This window comes from Phyllostomus hastatus, unplaced genomic scaffold (assembly GCF_019186645.2).
Source record: "Phyllostomus hastatus isolate PE091 unplaced genomic scaffold, TTU_PhHast_1.1 phas_scaffold_317, whole genome shotgun sequence".
Classification (NCBI taxonomy): Eukaryota; Metazoa; Chordata; class Mammalia; order Chiroptera; family Phyllostomidae; genus Phyllostomus; species Phyllostomus hastatus.
In genome coordinates, this window is record NW_025334023.1 from 27,943,742 (window position 1) to 27,959,126 (window position 15,385).

Sequence of the window (15,385 nt, forward strand, 5' to 3'; positions counted from 1 at the left end):
AGATTATAGTGTTTCTGCTTAACCTTTTGATCACCTTTTGATTGTTGGTGGAAATTTTAAACACAAAATACAATAATTTGTTTTCTCGCTATTTGTAAATTATACATAATAGAGTTGTTAATGTTTCATTATCAGAATTGCAATTTAATGTGTAATAGTGAATATCAGAGATACTATGTTAAGGAGGAGAGAAGCTAAAACTTAAATGAACTTTAAGTGTAGTTTTAAAAATATTTAGATTTCAGCCCTGGCAGGGTTGCTCAGTTGGTTGTAGTGTTTTCCTGTGCACCAAAAGGTTACAGGTTCGATCCCTGGTCAGGGCATATACCTGAGTTATGGGTTTGATCCCTGGTCAGGGTGCATATGGAAGGCAACCAATTGATGTTTCTCTCTATCTCGCTTCTTCTCTAAATTCAGTATAAACATATCCTTAGATGAAGATTAAAAATAAAAAATAAAAAATTAGTAAACATACTCTTGGGTGAGGATTAAAATATTTAGATTTTATATATTTTCACTAGATTTGAGCACACTGATTGATGTGTTGATGTAGTATGTATAACTTTGAATATTGATGAGTAGTAATTCTCAAAATTACAGTTTCGGTTTCATTGTTCATCAGAGAACCTAGGTAAAAAATTCTTGTCCATTGTATTTAGGTTTTAGACTTATTTGTGGAGATTTATTAATGTAAATGAATTTGTTGTTTTAATATTTTATGTTTTAGGTCTTGGCTGTTAGAACAATTCATGAGAAGATTCTCTATTTTTTACCTGCTAGTGAAGAGAAAATCCTGGCTCGAGTATTTGAACCTTTCACTGGCCTGAATCCGGTGCAATACAATCCATATACTGAGGTTGAATATATATGTTTCTAAATATAATTTTCTGTTTGTGTTGTTATATCTAAAGGAAGATTTAAAAAATATTAAAGTCTAACAATATCAAAATGTTTTTAGCCTTTATGGAAAGCTGCAGTGTCACAATATGAAAAAATTATTGCTCCTGCGGAACAAAAAATAGCAGGAAAATTGAAAAATTATATTTCAGAAATTCAAGATAGTCCTCAGCAGGTAAAATCCTGAAGTATTTTACTTTTAATATTTTTAAACTACTTTAGGAGATATGTAAGTATTTGCCAAGTCAATTCACTTAGGATAAATATATACTTATTTTATTTTATACTAGCTTCTTCAAGCATTTCTGAAATATAAAGAGTTGGTGAAGCGTCCGATTATAAGCAAAGAATTGATGTTAGAAAGAGAAACTTTACTGGCAAGGCTTGTGGACTCAATTAAAGGTAAAAGTTTTTCAGAGATTATAGCATTTGCTTGAGAAAATATTTTTGTAGAGTACTTTTTTCTTTTTTGTATACCCTTTAGAATTAAGAATATATTTATGGCCTGTATTTGCTGAAGGTTAATTTATTATTTCTGTTACAAATGACACATTTTTGAAAAATTAACCTATATTCTTTTCTCTGTCTCATTTGATATGACAAGGTCCCTGAGAGTAAGAGAATAACTCTTACTATTTTTCTGTTTACAACATTTGACATAGTTCTTGGAACGTGGAGGACATTTAGGAAATCTTTGATGAAGTGTTATCATTTATTTGCATTAAATTTTATAGATTTTCGATTAGACTTTGAGAATCGGTGTCGAGGAATCCCTGGTGATGCATCTGGACCACTTTCTGGCAAAAACCTTTCAGAAGTTGTCAATAATATAGTTTGGGTTCGCCAGTTGGAACTGAAGGTATTCATTTTAATAAAAGTTGAAGAATAAAAATTGTAAAATGTGCTAAATTAATGTAGAAGTCACTCTAGACCTGTAGTGAAAATATTAAAAAAGCATTTTCTGTTTTCCTTGGCATATCCATTTAATTTTATGTGAATGAAATGTAGAATTCTGAGAAAGTGTGCAGAGTAGATTGTAATGGTTCTTCTCCTTCCTTGTATAGAGATAATTATCGAATAATTTGTCATTCCAATTGCAATTGTTACAGGTAATTGTCTTCTTAAAAAATATTGAAGAGAAAAGCATCCTTTACACTGCACAGATAGATACAGAGTATTATAAAGGCCAGCATGTTTAAGATTTCTACTTACCAAAGTTTGTATTTTGGATGTTTTATTTTCTGGAATCGTCTGCTGCTTAATTTTGTACATCAGCTTTCCAGGGTGTCTACAGTGTTCTTTGTAAAGTTATGAAGCAAAGGAATTTCTTTCCTTTAAATTGCCCTTTTATGTTGGCCTAACTATTGTTTAAGATATTAACCAGAGCATGTAGCAAAGAGCCTAAATTGCTGTTTAGCATGTTTGGGAGTATTGCTGAATTCTTGGAGGCATACCTGAATTTCCCTTATCTTACCTTTCAGATTATGCCTTGTATGCATTACCCACTATGTTTTGCTATCCTGAAGTTGTATAATTTAGAAGCAAACTGAGGTTGATATTATTGTATTCACTGGAAAATATTCCATTGTACTGTTTAGAGATAAGTGGGAAAATAATTCCTGAATCACAGATCAGAGAAGTGGCTTATTTTATGCTAATTTTGTTAGATTTTAAATAATCATTTTTTTTGTAATTTGGCTTATTAAGGTGGATGATACCATCAAGATAGCAGAGGCCCTTTTGCCTGACTTGTCAGGATTTCGCTCTTTCCATCGAAGTGCTGAAGATCTCTTAGACCAGTTTAAACTCTATGAACAAGAACAATTTGATGATTGGTCCAGGGATATTCAGTCCGGTTTATCTGATTCTAGATCTGGTTTGTGGTAAGTTTAAACATACTAAACAGGAAAATCTACACAAGAATCTTCTTTGTGTTATTAATCCACATGGCAAGATGGAATTAATCATCTCTGTTCTCTTTCTTCAAACTTACTGCTGCTCCTTTAATTATTTTGTTAGTTTTTGTTTATCAGCTTTTAAGTCTTTAAGGTTGGCAATTCGATGATATGGTTGGTCGACTGCTTTCCCCTTCTTTCTCAGGTCTATTCCTCGAAACAGCAGATTCCCATTTTGGAGTTTCCCTGCTCTATGATTTTTTGTTATTTGTATTCATATATATATGTTTTTCTGCCTTTTTACATTAATATTGTATATGCACATGCATATACACACATACACACAATGTAAATTGTAACATTTCATTAATTTTAAACTCTTTGGGATAGAGAGTATTTCCTTATGGTGCCAACATAGTTCCTAAGGGTTTGGTAAATATTGAGCTACATTGAATGTAATTTAATTGGTCAACCTAATTATTCTAATGGGTATTTACAATGGATGGTCTAGAAAAACCATTGTTTTTTTGTTCTGGTATACTTTCCCAGCATATTATTGTCTGCATTTTTAAAGACTTGTCATATTTTAGTTTTTAGGAACTTGTTACTTTTTAAAAGTAACTTTTCTATAATATGAAATTCTGTTTATTTTCCCTATATTGATGCAGAGGCCAAAAGTGGTAACTTCTTAAATTGAATAATAATTGTTTTCCCTTTATCTTGCATTTTGGTTGTGCAGGAAGAATGTAAGAACCAGAGAGTGTAGAGCATAATGGTTATAACCTCACGCCATTTAACTCTCTCCCTTTCTATCCTGAACCTAAAATAGGAGAGATGCTCCAGGCTACAATTAAAAAAAATAAGAATTTTTTAGTCAACTAATTTTGGAATATAGACACATTGTCATCACTCTAGCTCTGGTGGAGATCTGCTGTGCACCTAAGGACTAAGCTGCGTGCGGTAAAGAGCCTGTTGAACTTTGTTCAGCCTGGTGTTTGTTTCACAGCTGACAATGAAATACCCTGTCTCTCACCTTCTTTTTTCTTTTTATTTTCTTTCTTTTTTTTGTAAAACATTATTATCCTATAGAGTCAGTGTGTTCTGGAACATATTTTAGGTTATGATGGTCTGTAGAAGCTAATTTTGAAGATAAGGTTCAAATAAAAGCAAAAAGGATCACTGTAATAATTTTCTGACAGGCTGTTTATGTTCATAAGAGGAAAATTTAAGCTAAATCATTATTTTAATGCATTTTAAAGTATGCCTTGTTTTATGTGTTATTAAATAAACTGAATGTATTTGTTCTTTGATTTTTAGTATCCTGCTTTCTAAGACCTGCAAATTCTCTTGTGGAAGTGATTTAAAAGAATGAACATTATATAAACCTGATCCTGAAAGAAAGATTGTGAAAACATAGTACTTTATGCTTAATTACCTCAACTTAATTTTTACAATTCATGTGGACTTGAGTGCCCCAATGTAAAATTTGAAATTGTAGCCTTTACAAGACACATAAAAGGATAAGCCTTAGATAATGAAACAAAGATTAGAGAATCAAACTTTTGACTATCTCTGTTCCTACCATTTTGATGTTCTTATCATTGTCCTTTTAATAAAAGTATTAAAGAAGCAATTAGTAGGAGTAAAAATAATATGTTTTAGAAAATGAGTCAAAACCTTTTCTCTTTTTGGTGAATATAATGTCTTTTTTGAGTTTCAGTTGATGGTTGAGAGATTGATTTTTCTGGCTTCACAACTGCTTGGTTGAAATATTAATGTTATAGTTTAGATATTGCAGGTGTATTGTCAAGACCTGAATTGTGATATACTATATGAAAAAGATCCATTTGAAAACTATAATTAAAATTTTTTTGTATTAACTTTATATTTATAGAATATAAACATATTTATATATGCTTATAAATATGAATATATTTACAGAATAGTTTTTATAGTTGTAAAAACTATTTTTTTATCAGAAGAGTGAGAACATAAAACTTAAAGTTATTCAATTTGTTTTGTAGCATTGAGGCTAATAGTAGAATTATGGAATTGGATCCTAATGATGGATCATTCAAAGTGCATTATTCAGATCGGTTGGTGATTCTTCTGAGAGAAGTTCGTCAGCTTTCTGCCCTTGGCTTTGTTATTCCTGCAAAAATACAGCAAGTTGCAAACATTGCACAGAAATTCTGCAAGCAAGCAATTATTCTTAAACAAGTATGAAATTATATATTTGACAACATGGCTATTCTGAGTTCATTGCATGGGATATTTTAAGAGCTTTGTTTTCTACTTTTGGTTGTTTTAGGCTAATAGAATGATACTATTAACTCTTATGAAATTGATTCGCTAAATGATCTCATTACAAAATTTGCTTTGTAAACTATATAGGCATTTAATAATTTAAAGTATTATTATTGCTTTTCATTTTAAAAGCCTTTAGAGAAATTGAACATTCTGTGTTTTTCATCTTTCTTTTATGTTACTTGCATGGGTGTTACAGGACCTTCTTATTAGAGGGAGTCCTCTGTCTGCCTTGGAGGGGCATATTCTTAGAGAATTGCCAGGTGGATGGACTGGTCTCTTTTCTTGGTCATTTCCTCAGTCTACTTGTTCAGCACATTGCCATCGTATCATTTACCTGTTTAAAACCAACTATTATCACCTCATTTTATCTCCTTGGTACAGTGTACAAGGCACTTCTTAATTTTGCACTGACTGTCCTTACTGGTTGTGACCTTAACCGCCTATACTCTTCCTCCCATATTGCACCCTGTGGCTGTTTGAATGTGTCTCCATGTACTGATATCTGTTCCTTCTGATTAGAAAATACACAGTCTTCCTTTAATTCTCAACTCAAAATTCACTTTCTTTGTTGTGACTTCTTTTAGTTGTTTGTTGCTTATTCTGTGTGTAATGTGCAAATCATTCTTTTTGTAAATTTTTTTTCTCTCACTTGATTATTAGAACTTAGAGGGCAGGAACAGGGTCTTGTTTTAGGCTGATAGAATGACACTATGATGTTTCGCTTATTTTTTCATTCAGCAGAGTCATTGAGGACCTGTACTACCAGTCACAGTGTAGTGAGAATATAAAAATGAATATATTGCTATCATGCTCTGGTGCAGAGTTTCTCAACTTTTGACATTTTGTACCAATTCTTTTTTGTGGGGATGTCTTGTATATTGTAGGATGTTTTTAGCAGTGTCTCTGGCCGGTAGCACGTGCCTAGTTCTAACATCAAAAATATCTCTAAACATTGCCAAATGTCACCTTGGGTGCAAATTAGCCATCGTTGAGAACCACTGGTCTAGTGGGAGAGAGCAAACTAAACACTGAATTCTCATTAAATATGAAACCTTCTGGTAGATACCTTATTTATGTTAAATTCCTCACTAGTCTTATGAGGGATCAGATTTGTAACACAGTTTTCCTAGTGCCACACAACTAGCAAGTTGTGAAGCTGAGATTTTATACCATGTCTCTATGACTCCATAGCCCATATTTATTCCATTGTAGTTCATAGAGACATGGCAGATACGTGACTGTATAGATACGATATTTAATATATTATGAGTACTATATTATAGATGTTCAGAATGTCCTGAGAGAGCATAGAGGTGGTAACTTTCGGTTATTTTCCTGGATAGGAGTAGAGGGAGTATCAGATAAATCTTTACGAAGGAATGGTGTTTGATGTGAGTCTGGAAGAGTATACATATGCTGTATTAAGAGCATGGGGGTTGCAGTTTCAGGTGATCATTTCACAGAGAGGGACTACATATTCAAAAGCAGAGAGTCTTGCTCATGTTTGTATCCTGAGTATTTAGCTGAACACAATAGGAGCTTAGAAGATGGATGAATGATTATATACTATTTGTATTGACCTCTGGAAAAACAACTGGGAAAAACTATTTATATGTACCTTCACTTATGAGCAGATATTTAGCTAGAGCAGGGGGTGTGAAGTAGAATGTTGGATAGATAGCAGTATTGCCAGATTGTTGTAATAGTATATGTTCTGTTGCTTCTAGTTTTCCAGATTTTGGATTTCATTCACAAATGTATTTGGAATTCATTTGGGAGGTTTTGTGTAAGCAAAAGGTATATGATTTATGTTTAAGAAAGGATTGCTCTGGTTGCTTTGAAGGGTTTGCATGGATAATAGGAGGCCCTGATCCAAAGAAACACAGGGAGCAGTTAGGAGACTGCTGCACTGGTTTTGCCAAGAGATGAGGGTGCTTGGATTGGGATGGAATTCATGGAGGAGGGTGAAATGGTTGGATTCAATATATATTTTGATATTGACTATATTAGTATAGTTAATAGACTTCACTAATATTGGATGTGAGAGATGAGTAAGGGCAATGCAAAGTTTTTTTTTGGTCTGAGAAATGGGTAAATCATTGTGTTATATAATGAAAAGGGAAGGGGGCAGGTTGGGAGAGTTGCAAGGATAAGAGTTCTGTTATTTTAGCACTTTGCATACTTTACTGGTTTCCTCTATGTTCCCTATGAGACTGTACTTCTTGAGTTCAGGGACTAGATTTTTATAATCTTTGTTTAATTGTCCCCCCGGGACATGGCAAATTATAGGAACTCAAAACATATTTGTTGATTGTATATAATAATACATAAATACTATAATAGAGAAGAAAAAACTATTTTTTGTTAAATCTTAGAATTGACAAGTTATTATTTCCATCCAGACAACTAAAAATGAAGAAAAATAAATAATTAGGTATGCTATTTGTTATTGATTTTTGCTAATTGGACTTTTACTTTGTAGGTGGCACATTTTTACAATTCTATTGATCAACAAATGATTCAAAGTCAGAGACCAATGATGTTACAATCTGCCTTAGCATTTGAACAAATAATTAAGGTAAATGGACTTTTCATGTTATTGTAATTGGTTTTTACATGTGAAATGTTTTTTATTTCTTACTTTTTTAGTGTATACTTCAGCTCAATATCGCCATTGATCTAAGGCTTTATTTTGCTCCCCAAATGACTTCTTTCACTTTTAACAAGTAACATTTTTTTCCAACAGTGGGTTTACACAGTTATAATTTTCACATATTTTAGTGCTGATTTTGATCAATTGAAATAGTATGTATAGTATACAATTTGTGTGCCATTATACTTACTTATTCACTGAAGTATGACATGATCCTTATACACAGGACTAGTGCTTTTCCATCATCTCCTGATTTTATTTATTTATTTAAAAGGAGAACATGATTATATTTTCATACAGAACCTTTGTATAACCAACAAATAAAACACCACAGTAAAATGATAACAAGAAACATGGTATTGAGTTTGCAGTACATGACAAATGGTTAACATCTTTAATCATAAATGAGCTTTTATGAACCAGTAACAAATACAGTAATTTAAGGTTTATTGCTCTTTATCTGTGCCTATAGAAATGTTAACACATAGGAAATTAGGAAAACCCACAACAGTTTTAAATGTACACATTATTATGTGACTGCTAACTTTTTGAAATCCACATTTTTAGTCTTCATAAACATGAAATATTTGAAAAATTATATAGAAGAGGAATATATCCTTTTATTCTTCTCCTATTTGAAGTAGAGAACTAGTTATGCCAATGATCCTCAAGACAGACTACCCCCAGGTCCTGCGATTTGGTAGGGGACTCACAGGACCGACCAAGGTTAAGTTGTACTCACAGCAGTAACTTATTTCAGTGAGAGGATGCAAAAGAAATCAGCTAGAGGAAAGGTATAGGGGGGAAGACCTGGGGAAACCAGGTGGAGCTTTTAAGAGTCCTCTCCCAGTAGAGTCACACAGGGGATGATCAGTTCTCCCAGCAACAGGTTGTAACACTGTGAGCCGTTGTCTTACTGGGACAGGTGATTAGCAACTTAGTGCCCTGGCTTTATTGGAGGCTGGTCATGCAGAAATCTTCAGCCTAGTATGTACCAAAATTCCAGGTTACCAGAAGAAAATCAGTGTTCAGCATAAGCCATATTGTTTAGTGTGGTGGGAACCCTCCCAAAGTCCTACTTCTCAGATGCCTGTTAAGGGCTGATCTTTTAAGTAGGTTAAGGGATAACAATCAGACTTGCTGTGTTAACTCTTTTCTGCATGCTAGTACACAGGCTTAAAATTAACTAGAAGTTACATAAATCTACATGAAATCTACATATAAGGTTTTATAAAACCTGTAAAAGATAGATATTATAAAAAACATTTTTCCCATTGCCAAAGCTCAATACAAGTTTATAATGGAAAAACTTAAAAAATACAGGTAAACAAAAAAAGAAATAAATCGTCTTATAATCATACCACCAAGATATGGTCATTTTTAATAGTCTGGTATGTATCCATTTAAACTTTGTTTTCTATGTATATTTACAAGTATACTTTTTGAAAATGGGATCATATTTGATTATTTTGACCTTTTCATCTAATATATAAATTATATTTGTAAGCTTTTAGAACTTTTTCTTTTCTAATAAATGTATTCAAAATAATATCTTGATATTTCTGAAGAGAAAACTTATTTTAAGAAATTGGGTAGTAAGAACTAAATAATTATATGTAACATATGTTAAATGAGACTCAGTAGTGGATAAAAAACTGAGATAGGAGGAGAGAGAACACTCAGGTTCGTTATAATTCTCTGGCCACTCACTATGTTGTAGAAAATTGGAGGGACTCTATTTTCATGCCCTCAAGCAATCTAACATTAAGTTGTGTGTAATAATTATCAATAAATGCTTTTGAACTGATTCACAGAGTATTTTACTGAATTTATTATATAATTGTTTAGTTACATTTATTCATCAGCTCTTTATTGAGTGTCTACTATATTCCAGAAATTTGTCCTGCCTTACCCTTACTTCAAGTGAAGCATAGAAACCTTGCTTTTTTTTATGTCTCTTTATCCTCTCCACTCCTACATATTTGTCTTAAATATTTCCTCTACATATGTAGAACACCATATCAGATGGTGTTATGAAATTTTTGTTTCAAATATGACTTGAGAAACTCATGAGAAGTAGGATAGTTCAGCCCTGTGGACATTATCTTGGCAGGGGAATTAGAGTACTGCCTGCTTTTGCCAAGCAGGGGATGGAAGTTCAGCTCTTCACTTGGCCTCCTGAAATTGGGGAGAGGGTGGGTGTTCCATTCGTGTTGGCTGGAGTAGGTTGGGTATTGCTAAGAAGATTTTCTATGAGGCCATTGTTTTCTTGGTCCTTGAGCTAAAAGACATAGGCATTTTCTGGAATTTTATGTGTCTGTCCCTATGGGTAGTTCCAGGTTGCAGGCTCCTCCAGTGTCCTTTCCTGGGGATTTGGGAGGCAATAAAGAAACCTAGGTGTCTTGTTCCTCCACTTCCAAGGTTTGTTGACTGTCTTCTAATTTCCACCTTTCACTTTTCCTGTGCTTCTTTATTGTGTTATATATGGGGTTTTTTACTTGTAAGAGGGAGAACCTGGGAGGAATGGGGCTGCTCAGTGTTGACCCGATTGCCTTCTCATATATAAAATGGAAAAATTATGATATGCTCTTTTTATTGTAGGTTGTTGTTAGGAATAATTAGACTTGTGGTGTAATTTGAATTTTACACGTTGAATTTTAATGTTGAATTTTTTGGAAAAAAGTCATTTAAGTACTTAATGTCATTTTGTTGTACCTTAGAATTCAAAAGCAGGAAGTGGGGAAAAGTCACAAATTACTTGGGATAATCCTAAAGAATTGGAAGGCTACATTCAAAAACTCCAAAATGCTGCTGAACGACTTGCCACTGAAAATAGGAAACTGAGAAAATGGCACACTACATTTTGTGAAAAGGTATACTTTATACTTTTTAAAATTTAATTTATTGGGGTGACTGGCTAGCAAAATTATATAGGTTTTAGGTACACAGTTTTACCACACATCTTCTGTGCACTGTATTGTGTGTCCACCACCCCAACCAGTCTCCTTCCATCACCATTTATGCCCCCCATATCTGCCTCCAACTCCCCCATTCCCCTGGCAGTCACCATGCTGTTGTCTCTCTCCATGAGTTTTTTCTCTTTTTTCTCAATTCCTCCACTGCTATACTTAGCCCCCAGCATCCCCACCCCCACGACAGCTATATGTCTATGAAACACACTGTTGGTATCTAAGTAGGAATTGCGGTGAATCTATAGATGGCTTTAGTTAGTATGGGCATTTTAATGTTAATTCTTTCTATCCATGGACATGGTATATACTTCCACTTATTTGTGTCTTTTTTGTTTTTTTTCTTCATTATGTTACAGTTTTCTGGGTACTAGTCTGTTATATTCTTGGTTAAATTTATTCCTAGATTTTTTTTGAAGCAGTTTTGAATGGGGTTGTTTTCTTAGTTTCATTATCTGACAGTTCATTATTGGCATATAAAAATGCAACTGATTTCTGGATATTTACTTGTATTCAGCCACTTTATTGAATTTATTTATCAGTTCTAGTAGTTGTTGCGTAATCTTATGGTTCCCTATATACTCATGCAGTATCATGGCATTTGCAAATAATGGCAGTTTTACTTACTCCTTTCCAGTCTAGGTGCCTTTTATTTCTTCTTGTCTGTTTGCTATGGTTGGGACTTGTGGTACTATGAAATAAGAGTGGTGAATAAGTGTGAAAGCAGACATTCTTGTCCTGTTCCTGGTCTTATGGAAAACACTTCACAGTTTTTGCCCATTGAGTATGATGCTGGCTGTGGGTTTATCATATATGGCCTTTATTATGATGACGTATGTTCCCTATATTCCCACTTTGCTGAGAATTTTTATCATAAATGGATGCTGGATTTAATCAAATGCTTTTTCTGCATTTATTGATATGATCATGTGGTTTTTATCCTTCATTTCATTTGTGTGGTGTATCACACTGATGGATTTGTGGATATTGTACCAACCTGGCATCCCTGGAATGAATCCCACTTGATCATGGTGTATGACCTTTTTAATGTATTTCACTAGTTGTAATCTGTCTATTCGGATTTTCTGATTCTTCCTGCTTCATTTTTGGAAGATTGTATTTGTCTAGGGATTTATCTCTTTTGTTCAGAAATAAAATTAAAGAGCTATGAATAGTATTTTTAAAAATATTTAGGATGCAATTTAAAATAACTTCTTATTTGGAAATAATTTGAGACTTAAAGTTGCAAAAACAGAACAGTGTTTATACTTACCATACTTTTAGGACTATAAGACACACTGGACCATAACATGCACCTAGGTTTTAGAGGAGGAAAATAGAAAAAAAAATTGTGAAGTGAAAAATGTGGTAAGATATTTAATAACCTGTGACCCTGCTCTACCACTGCTGCCCTGCTCACCACAGAGAGCCAGGTAAGCTACATTCAGACTATAAGACGCACCCACTTTCCTCCCAAATTTGGGGAAAAAGTTGGTCTTATAGTCCGAATAATACAGTAACCTTCACACACAGCTTCCCCTATTGTTTTTTTTTTAATTTGAGTTCTTTTTTTTATAAAGTATTTTTTTAAAATTTTATTTATTTATTTTTAGAGAGGGAAGGGAAGGAGAAAGAGAGAGAGAGAGAGAGAGAAACATCAATGTGCGGTTGCTGGGGGCCTGGCCTGCAACCCAGGCATGTGCCCTGACTGGGAATCGAACCTGCAACACTTCAGTTCGCAGTCCTCGCTCAATCCACTGAGCTACGCCAGCCAGGGCACAGCTTCCCCTATTGTTAACAACTTATATAACTATAGTATAGTTAACAAAACTAGGAAATAAACTGTTTCTGAATTTCACAACTTCTCCACAATGTCTTTTTTTTTTCCAAGGATCCAGTCTAGGATCCTACCTTGCATTTTGTTGTTGAGTCTCTGCAGTCTCCTTTTCCTTGTTCATTCCTTGTTTTTCATGATCTTGAAACTTTGGATGAGTACTTGCTAGTTATTTTGTAGGATATCTTCAGATTTGGATTATATGGGTTTTTTCATGATGAGATTATGGTTAGCAGTTTTGGTAGGAATACCACAGAAGTGATTTTTTGCCTTTCTCAGTGCATTAATTAGGTATTTATTTGTTATACTTTCAGTTGAGGTAACATCGATCACTTAGTTAATTAAGGTGGTGTCTGTCCAGTTTTTCTTTCTTTTTTTAAAATATATTTTAGTGATTATGCTATTACACTTGTCCCGTTTCTCCCCCTTCACTCTCCTCCACCCTGCACACCCCCTCCCACCCACATTCCCTCACTTTAGTTCATGTCTGTGGGTTGTACATATAAGTTTTTTGGCTTCTACATTTTCTATACTGTTCTTACCCTCCCCCTGTCTATTTTCTACCTACCATCTATGCTACTTATTCTCTGTACCTTTTCCTCCTCTCTTCCACTTCCACTCTCCTGTTGATATCCCTCAATGTGATCTCCATTTCTGTGGTTCTCTTCCTGTTCTAGTTGTTTGCTTAGTTTGCTTTTGTTTTTGTTTTAGGTGTGGTTGTTAACAACTGTGAGTTTGCTGTCATTTTACTGTTCATATTTTTTATCTTCTTTTTTTTAGATAAATCCCTTTAACATTTCATATAATAAGGGCCTGGTGATGATGAACTCCTTTAACTTGACCTTTTCTGAGAAGCACTTTATCTGCCCTTCCATTCTAAATGAGAGCTTTGCTGGATAGAGCAATCTGGAATGTAGGTCCTTGTCTTTCATGACTTGGAATACTTCTTTCCAGCACCTTCTTACCTATAAGGTCTCTTTTGAGAAATCAGTTGACAGTCTTATGGGCAATTCTTTGTAGGTAAGGGTCTTCTTTTCTCTTGCTGCTTCTAGGATTCTCTCCTTCATTTTAATCTTGGGCAATGTAATTATGATGTGCCTTGGTGTGTCCCTCATTGGGTCCAACTTCTTTGGGGTTCTCTGAGCTTCCTGGACTTCCTGGAAGTCTGTTTCCTTTGCCAGAATGGGGAAGTTTTCCTTTGTTATTTGTTCAAATAAGTTTTCCACTTGTTCTTCCTCTTCTCCTTCTGGTACACCAGTGCAGATGTTGGGATGTTTAAAGATGTCCTGGAGGTTCCTATGCCTCTCCTCATTTTTTGAATTCTTGTTTCTACATTCTTTTCTGGTTGGATGTTTCTTTCTTTCTTCTGGTCCACAACGTTGTTTTGAGTCCCAATTTCCTTTTCATCACTATTGGTTCTCTGTACATTTTTCTTTATTTCACTTAGCATAGCTCTCATTTTACCATCTAATTTGTGACCAGTTTCAACCAATTCTGTGAGTATCTTGGTTACCAGTGTTCTGAATTGTGCATCTGATAGGTTGGTTATCTCTTCATTGGTTAGTTGTGTTTTTTCTGGAGCTTTGATCTGTTCATTTGGGCCATTTTTTTTTGTTTCACGCACCTGTTATGTAGTGAGGGGCGGAGCCTTAGGTGTTCATCAGGGGAGGGCAACCCACGTCGCTGGTTTGTGACACTGTGTGTGGGGATGGGGTCCGAGAGGGAACATTGGTACTTGCTTCTCTCTCTGCTGGATTTCAGTGACTTCCCCCACTTTCCACAAGCAAATTGGGCCCTTCTGGTGCTGATTCCCATGTGGGTGGGTTTGTGTATGTTCTAGGAGTCTGTGGGTATCTCCAACAAACTTTCCTGTGAGGCTGGGAGTTTCTCACACTACAATGTTAACCCCCAGAGTTGTTTTCAATCAGTGGTTTGAGGCTTTATTTTCCAGCGCTGTGGCCCAGGGTTGTGCAGACCATCCCTTTCCCCAGTTGTTTCTCGCGGTTTATCTGAGCGTGAATGTGGGACTGCCTGCTCTACCAGTTGCCCCCTTGCTGGGTTCGCCAGCTGCTGCCTTCTGGACCAGCTGCAGTTTTGTGCGCCCTGCTCCACCATCTGCTGCCTTCCTGGGTCCATCAGCCACCACCTTGTTGCACGTCCTCTTTGCCCATCTCCCCCCATCCTGCCTGTCTGGATGAGTGTGTCTTTTTTAACTCCTTGGTTGTCTGACTTCTTTACAGTTCAATTTTCTGTCAGTTATGTGTGTGTGTGTGTTTTTTTTTTTTTTTTTTTTTTTTAGTGTTGTCCTTTTGGTTGTGGGAGGAGGCACAGTTAGTCTACCTAAGCCTCCATTTTGACCGAAAGTCCAGTTTTTCCACTGAAAAGTTACCTATTCAGGTGACACTTGAAGATTATTGTGCTCTTATTTTTAATAGGTGGTAATTCTTATGAATATCGATCTGCTTCGGCAGCAACAGCGCTGGAAAGATGGATTACAGGAACTGAGAACTGGCCTAGCAAGTGTAGAAGCACAGGTAGAGTATGTTTTATGTTGTGTCTGTGCTTCAAATCATGACTGTCTCAGAATGTGAATATATGAACTGATACAAAGTTTATAAAGGCTACTTATAAATCGTTACTAATCAATTCCTCATAAAGCTGGAATTTGACTGAATTATATATAAAGACCATAAAATAACATTGAATTCACATTAAAAAATATAAAAAGTTTCTGTTTGTCTTATGGAATGGCAGATCTCTCAATTCAGAGTTAATAATTTTTTGACTTGGTGCTTACATATCTATCATTTTTTAGTTTCAGGTGAAT

General features: G+C 34.8%; 1 protein-coding gene across 2 annotated transcripts in view; it reads left to right on the forward strand.

Moving 5' to 3' along the window:
* The window catches only part of DYNC2H1 (dynein cytoplasmic 2 heavy chain 1), a 325,256-nt gene that overhangs the window by 11,800 nt on the left and 298,071 nt on the right, over positions 1-15,385 (forward strand). For both annotated transcript variants that reach the window (XM_045817992.1, XM_045817993.1), the window contains exons 7-15: positions 728-856; positions 959-1,072; positions 1,188-1,299; positions 1,632-1,756; positions 2,605-2,780; positions 4,817-5,012; positions 7,585-7,680; positions 10,476-10,628; positions 14,994-15,092. In XM_045817992.1, the coding sequence (XP_045673948.1) occupies positions 728-856; positions 959-1,072; positions 1,188-1,299; positions 1,632-1,756; positions 2,605-2,780; positions 4,817-5,012; positions 7,585-7,680; positions 10,476-10,628; positions 14,994-15,092 (1,200 nt within the window). The remainder of the gene's footprint in view (positions 1-727; positions 857-958; positions 1,073-1,187; positions 1,300-1,631; positions 1,757-2,604; positions 2,781-4,816; positions 5,013-7,584; positions 7,681-10,475; positions 10,629-14,993; positions 15,093-15,385) is intronic.